Source organism: Boleophthalmus pectinirostris, unplaced genomic scaffold (genome assembly GCF_026225935.1).
Source record: "Boleophthalmus pectinirostris isolate CB_2022bp ecotype Guang Dong unplaced genomic scaffold, ASM2622593v1 HiC_scaffold_7, whole genome shotgun sequence".
In the NCBI taxonomy this organism is placed as follows: domain Eukaryota; kingdom Metazoa; phylum Chordata; class Actinopteri; order Gobiiformes; family Gobiidae; genus Boleophthalmus; species Boleophthalmus pectinirostris.
The window spans coordinates 39,995,647-40,003,146 of NW_026571473.1; the positions used below are offsets into that span (position 1 = coordinate 39,995,647).

Genomic DNA, 7,500 nt, shown 5'->3' on the forward strand with positions numbered 1-7,500 from the left:
TTTAGACCTGGTTCAGATCTGGTTTAGACCTGGTTTAGACCTGGTTTAGTCCTGGTTCAGTCCTAGTTTAGTCCTGGTTTAGACCTGGTTTAGACCTGGTTTAGTCCTGATTTAGACCTGGTTCAGATCTGGTTTAGACCTGGTTTAGACCTGGTTTAGTCCTGGTTCAGTCCTAGTTTAGTCCTGGTTTAGACCTGGTTTAGACCTGGTTTAGACCTGGTTTAGACCTAGTTTAGGCCTGGTTTAGTCCTGGTTTAGACCTGGTTTAGACCTGGTTTAGACCTGGTTTAGACCTGGTTCAGATCTGGTTTAGACCTGGTTTAGACCTGGTTTAGTCCTGGTTCAGTCCTAGTTTAGTCCTGGTTTAGACCTGGTTTAGACCTGGTTTAGACCTGGTTTAGACCTGGTTTAGACCTGGTTCAGATCTGGTTTAGACCTGTTTTAGACCTGGTTTAGACCTGGTTTAGACCTGGTTCAGATCTGGTTTAGACCTGGTTTAGACCTGGTTTAGACCTGGTTCAGACCTGGTTTAGACCTGGTTTAAGACCTGGTTCAGACCTGGTTTAGACCTGGTTTAGACCTGGTTTAGACCTGGTTCAGACCTGGTTCAGACCTGGTTTAGACCTGGTTTAGACCTGGTTTAGACCTGGTTCAGACCTGGTTTAGACCTGGTTTAGACCTGGTTCAGACCTGGTTTAGACCTGGTTCAGACCTGGTTCAGACCTGGTTCAGACCTGGTTTAGACCTGGTTTAGACCTGGTTTAGACCTGGTTTAGACCTGGTTTAGTCCTGGTTTAGTCCTGGTTTAGTCCTGGTTTAGACCTGGTTCAGACCTGGTTTAGACCTGGTTTAGACCTGGTTCAGACCTGGTTTAGACCTGGTTTAGACCTGGTTCAGACCTGGTTCAGACCTGGTTCAGACCTGGTTTAGACCTGGTTTAGACCTGGTTTAGTCCTGGTTTAGTCCTGGTTTAGTCCTGGTTCAGACCTGGTTCAGACCTGGTTTAGACCTGGTTTAGACCTGGTTCAGACCTGGTTTAGACCTGGTTTAGACCTGGTTTAGACCTGGTTTAGACCTGGTTTAGACCTGGTTCAGACCTGGTTTACCTGGTTTAGACCTGGTTTAGACCTGGTTCAGACCTGGTTTAGACCTGGTTCAGACCTGGTTCAGACCTGGTTTAGACCTGGTTCAGACCTGGTTTAGACCTGGTTCAGACCTGGTTTAGACCTGGTTTAGACCTGGTTTAGTCCTGGTTTAGTCCTGGTTTAGTCCTGGTTCAGACCTGGTTCAGACCTGGTTTAGACCTGGTTTAGACCTGGTTCAGACCTGGTTTAGACCTGGTTTAGACCTGGTTTAGACCTGGTTCAGACCTGGTTCAGACCTGGTTTAGACCTGGTTTAGACCTGGTTTAGTCCTGGTTTAGTCCTGGTTTAGTCCTGGTTCAGACCTGGTTCAGACCTGGTTTAGACCTGGTTTAGACCTGGTTCAGACCTGGTTCAGACCTGGTTTAGACCTGGTTTAGACCTGGTTCAGACCTGGTTTAGACCTGGTTCAGACCTGGTTTAGACCTGGTTTTAGACCTGGTTTAGACCTGGTTCAGACCTGGTTTAGACCTGGTTTAGACCTGGTTTCAGACCTGGTTCAGACCTGGTTTAGACCTGGTTTAGACCTGGTTCAGACCTGGTTTAGACCTGGTTTAGACCTGGTTTAGACCTGGTTTAGACCTGGTTTAGACCTGGTTTAGACCTGGTTTAGACCTGGTTCAGACCTGGTTCAGACCTGGTTTAGACCTGGTTTAGACCTGGTTTAGACCTGGTCTCTTGTGTGTTTCAGTCTGATGTCGGGCCTGTCGTCGATGGAGTCTAAAGCCTGCTGCAGGATGGGCGTCCTCACCGTCACCTATTACCTGTGGACGACCTTCATCGCCGTCGTCGTGGGCATCGTCCTCGTCCTCATCGTCAAACCGGGCGTGGGCACCGACATGGAGAGTAACCGGCTCGGGGGAGGACCCGTGATGACCTCCGCCGACGCCCTGCTCGACCTCATCAGGTACGTCAGATGCCCTCCCGTCCTCCGCAGACCTCGTCGTGGTCGTGGAGATTTCAACTTTCACTGACCGACTTCTCCAGACCCCAGACCTGGTTCAGTCCTGGTTCAGTCCTGGTTCAGTCCTGGTTCAGTCCTGGTTTAGTCCTGGTTCAGTCCTGGTTCAGTCCTGGTTCAGTCCTGGTTCAGTCTTGGTTCAGTCCTGGTTAAATCCTTGTTAAGTCTGACCTGAGTCCTGCGTGAGTGCTGGTTTAATCCCGGTTCAGTCCTGGTTAAATCCTGGTACAGTCCTACTTAAGTCCTGCCCGAGTTTTGGTTTAGTCCTCTTTGAGTACTGCTTGAGTCCTGGTTGAGTCCTGGTTGAATTCTGGTTCAGTCCCACTTGAGTCACGGTTGAGTTCTGGTTGAGTTCTGGTTCAGTCCTGGTTCAGTCCAACTTAAGTTCTGGTTGAGTCTTACTTGAGTTCTGGTTGAGTCCTGCTTGAGTCCTAGTTTAGTCCTGGTTCAGTCCTGATGCTGAAACTGATCATTATTTTGCTCGATTAATCGATGAACATATCCATTATCTTTACGATTAATCGGTTAGTTGTTTATGATCCTGGTGGAATATTTACATTTCTTCGTTTTCTGTTTGTGTTTTTCTCCTGAAGTTCGTCTCTGGGTTTCGTCCAAAAACTGTGATTATTCTGTTAGTGAATTAGAGGAAGATTATCTCACTAATCAATTAATGACCATTAATTATTCACTTGTTACAGCCCTAATCCTGTTTAGACATTCTTATTTTATTATTTTATTTAATAATAATTTTATTTAAATTTGTACAGATTATGGCCGATGTGGCTTTATTTTCAAAACAAATGCATCAACATGAAAGTTAAAAATGAACTTTGGATTTTTATTATTTATTATTATTTCATGTAGACGCCTGTGAGTCACACTGTGCACATTTCTTTGGTAAATAATGAACTAAAACAGAGGTTCTTAACCTTTTTAGTCTCGGGGCCCAACTTTTTCTAAACAAAGTGGGGCCCTATCTCATATTAAATATATTATATTGTACTAATTGTGGGGCCCTCAAGGAGGTGGTCCTGGCCCTATGGTTAAGAATCACTGTACTAAAGTACAAATAATTGCACAAGAGAATTTACTAGGAACTTTAAATAAGAATTTTAAAGTGAAAATTTCTCCCTGAAGACTCAGTCTTGTGGAACCGAGGGAGAGAGACAGAGAGAGAGATTTCGAAGAGTTCTGTTCATGATGGCTTCAGTCTTTCTGGTCTTTCCTCATTCCGTGCACTTTGGTTGGATATTTCTGCGAGGATTCATGAGTCTGATTTTTTTGTGGTGCTTTGGCAAACACTCTTACGCCAATTAGTGGGCAGATCTTTTTCCCATGGGGCCACACGAGAAACAGAAAATATTCTAGAACCAAAATACTGAACTCAATTCTGCAGAATATTCATTTTATTTCTGTATAAAAACCAGAAAATCTCATAGTTGTGACGAGCTGCTCAGACTGAAGAGTTTATGAGACTAAACAATGAAAAAGTGAAACTGCTGAACAAAAAATATCAGTTAAAAACTCCTCTAAAATAAAAACAATGCAGCTTTAGTCCAGACATGAGGTCAAATTATAAAATAAGTTTATTTTATGATTCCACATGAACTTAAACGAGTCGATCAGAGACAAACAAAGAGACGGATGTGGCCCCAGAGGTGGACAAGGCCCAGGACTGGACTATGCACTGTGTGTGTGTGTGTGTGTGTGTGTGTGTGTGTGTGTGTGTGTGTGTGTGTTTTAAATCTTTAGAAAATGCTGCAGTGTTGAGAGTTCTCGAGGACGAGCAGCTCCGTGTTCTTCCTCTAGAACCTGATCATGTCCGGCTTGAATTTATTTTCACAAACTCCTTAAGTGTTGGTAAACTTTGTATATGAAAATTAAATCTGCAGATGTGATTGTGTATATTTGGTTCAGTCCTGTTTTATTCCCGGTTCAGTCCCGGTTCAGTCCTGTTTTAGTCCCGGTTCAGTCCCGGTTCAGTCCTGTTTTAGTTCCGGGTCAGTCCCGGTTCAGTCCTGTTTTAGTCCCGGTTCAGTCCCGGTTCAGTCCTGTTTTAGTCCCGGTTCAGTCCCGGTTCAGTCCTGTTTTAGTCCCGGTTCAGTCTCGGTTCAGTCCTGTTTTAGTCCCGGTTCAGTCCCGGTTCAGTCCCGTTTTAGTCCCGGTTCAGTCCCGTTTTAGTCCCGGTTCAGTCCCGGTTCAGTCCCGTTTTAGTCCCGGTTCAGTCCCGGTTCAGTCCTGTTTTAGTCCTGGTTCAGTCCTGGTCTCTGATCCCTTGAGCCGCTGATCTGTGTATTTGGAGTTTATTTTTAGTTAACTCCCGGGATGAGTCACAGATCAGCTTTGATCTTTGACTCGTGCACGTGGGAGTCTCGTGCACAGGCCCCGCCCACAGACACGCCCAGGCCCCGCCCCCCCACACACTGAGCCCATGACCTCTGACCTCATGTCATGTGATCTGTGTTTACACTGTGACGCACTGCAAAAAACAAAACAAAATCTATGCAAGTTAAGACGACTTGAATTAAAAAAAGTTTTATCATGATTTGAGTTAATTTCACTTCACAAGTAAAACGATCTGCAAGTAGAACAAGACTTTTTGTACTTAAATATGAAAATACATCTGACTGCACTTAAAATAAGAAAAACAACAACTTTATTCACTTAAAATAAACAAAATTCAATGTTGCTTGAATTAAGAAAAACACTCATTTCAGCAGATCATTTTACTTGTCAAGTTTTGAATCTCAAATAAAGTCAAATGTTCTTAATATAATTTTAATTTAGATAGATATTGTTTTTTGTGTCAGTGGATGCAGAGGAGCAGAGGAGGAGAGGGTTTGAGAAGCAGAAGAGAAGAATCTCTGTTCATTTTTGCCTTTGTTTTTTCTACAGAAACATGGTTCCCTCAAACCTGGTGGAGGCCACGTTTCAGCAGGTGACGTATTTTCATTTCCTCTGCTCCAGGAGAAAATGTTCTATTCATTTTCCCCACAGACGTTTCGAAAACTTCAAATATTCACATTCAAAAGAGCGGGGTGACTAGAATTTCAAAATAAAAAACTGGGACACTCTCAGTTTGTGGTGGTTGGTAATAATAAAACTGTGAATCGAGTGTGTGATTAAGGAATATTGTTCTACACTCAGCTCTAATGTGAGTCAGTACAGTCACATTTTCTTTGTGTTTGTCGTTTTTTAAGCAGATTTTCTGTATTTTACCAAAACAAATGTCAGTTTATGTTTCTCTCTTTACTGTTGACATGATCAGATTGGTCAAAAATAGAGACACTGGGACATTTCTTGTATAAAACTGGGACAAATCGGTGTTTTTGTATAAATCTGCTGGAACAGGGGACACAGGCTCAAAACTGGGACTGTCCCGGCGAAACAGGGACGTCTGGACACTCAAATTAAGAGTTTAAAGACATTGCTGAGACTAAACAGGTATATTCAAACCAGTGTCCATAACAGCTGTTTGAAAACGCAAGATTCTTTGAAATACTTTGATCACTCTAGAGTTTATAAAATCACCACAGAGCTGAGATTTCAATATTTTTTTGAAAGTCTGTGGGGAAAAATAAATGTTAAAGTAATGTTCCAGAAGCGCAGGGTGGACGTCACTGTTGAGCTGCTTTCATAGTGTGTCCAGACGTCCCTGCTTACCCGGGACAGTCCCAGTTTTGAGCCTGTGTCCCCTGTCCCTGCAGATTTATACAAAACCAGTGATTTGTACAAGTTTATACAAGAAATGTCCCAGGTGTGTCTATCTTTGATCAATTTGATCCTGCAACAGTGAAGAGAAACATAAACTGACTTTTGTTTTGGTAAAATACAGAAAATCTGCTTAAAAAATGACCAAAACACAAAGAAAATGTGACTAAACTGACTCACATTAGAGCCAAGTGCAGAACAGTTTTCCTTAATTACTAGGAATGTAACAATAAGTAATCAAAATATCATGATATCGTATCGTCAAAGTTCTCACAATAATATCGTGGACCATCACAAAATATCGAATCGCAAGTCTCTTTGTTTAAATGAACAACGGCAAAAAAACACAGAGGGAACTACATTTCCCATGATCCTTTGCTTCATTTCAGCGCAGACGACAAGAAGAAATAACAGTTCTAATACTTTTAACTCTTAGTTCTTTGGATTAAATCTTGTCAAGGCGTTTTAAGAGGGAAAAGTAGCACATTAACAGTTTTGTTAGCCATAAAATATCGCAATAAATATTGTACCGTGAGATGTACATTGTGAAAATATCGTAGCGAGAGATTTGGATATCGTTACACCTCTAATAATTCCACACGTTTCACAGTTTTATTATTACCAACCACCACGAACCAGGGACGTCTGAGGATTTTATTTTGAAAATCTGCTCACTCTGTCCTTTCATGTTAAAATTGTAAATAATATTTTAAAAATCTATCAAAGCTGAGATGTTATGACATTTATGTTTTGACAAGAAAAAAAACATGGAAGTCTGTGGGGCTCCGTCACCTGCTTGTTTCTATAGAGACGTCAGTGCTCTGTCTGGAATGTTCCACAGTGTCACTTTAAACAGCTCGACTTTACATTTATTCAGTTACAGGTGTTTTTTTTTTTTTTATAGCTCATAAATACCTCCAAAAACAAAATCAAGACCTTCTGACTGTGAGCGGGGTCGCCTCTCCACAGATCTGACCTGGAACTTGTTTTTTTTTTGGTCTCCATGGAGATAGAAAGGTTTAATGCCACACTGTGGAACATTATAGACAAAGAAACAACACATTGCACCTTTAAATAACTTAATAATGTCACTTTTCTGGTGGTTCGGTTTCCTTGGAGATCTTATTGCTTTGCCTGAAATGTTCCACCGTAGGGCATTACACTGTAGCACGTACGTTAAATTACAGCTGCTCAACAATATCTCGCTGTAGACATCCATGTAGAACCCCCCGGCGCGATGTTACTGACAGTATCTTTAAACCGTGTCCCCGGTCGCCGTGGTAACGCTGCTCTTCTCCGTCTCCAGTACAAGACGGACCTGGTGCCCATCCTCAAAGTGCCGACGCGGACGGTGCCGCCCAGCTTCGTGTACGTGATCCCGGACGAGAGCGCCCCCGGTGGACGCACCGTGTACCTGGAGCTGACGCCGGCCCCCGAGGTCCACTACAAGACAAGCCCCGGGACGAGCCAACAGATGAACGTCCTCGGCATCGTCATCTTCTCCGCCACCATGGGTACGACGCCGCACGGGGGGACAGAGGACGGGGACAGGAGGGCGTCTGACCAGTGCTGCCAGATCTGGTTTAATGATTTCTGTCCTGTCACGTTGAAAACCTGCCCTCGTCAGCAAAATACACAACAACGTTTAGTCACAGAAAACATTTCATCTTTGAATAAACGTCAGTG

At 43.2% G+C, this 7,500-nt stretch overlaps 1 protein-coding gene across 2 annotated transcripts in view; it reads left to right on the forward strand.

Moving 5' to 3' along the window:
- Positions 1–7,500, forward strand: part of slc1a8a (solute carrier family 1 member 8a) — a 30,959-nt gene that overhangs the window by 8,359 nt on the left and 15,100 nt on the right. For both annotated transcript variants that reach the window (XM_055165220.1, XM_055165221.1), the window contains exons 4-6: positions 1,834–2,049; positions 4,999–5,041; positions 7,121–7,328. In XM_055165220.1, the coding sequence (XP_055021195.1) occupies positions 1,834–2,049; positions 4,999–5,041; positions 7,121–7,328 (467 nt within the window). The remainder of the gene's footprint in view (positions 1–1,833; positions 2,050–4,998; positions 5,042–7,120; positions 7,329–7,500) is intronic.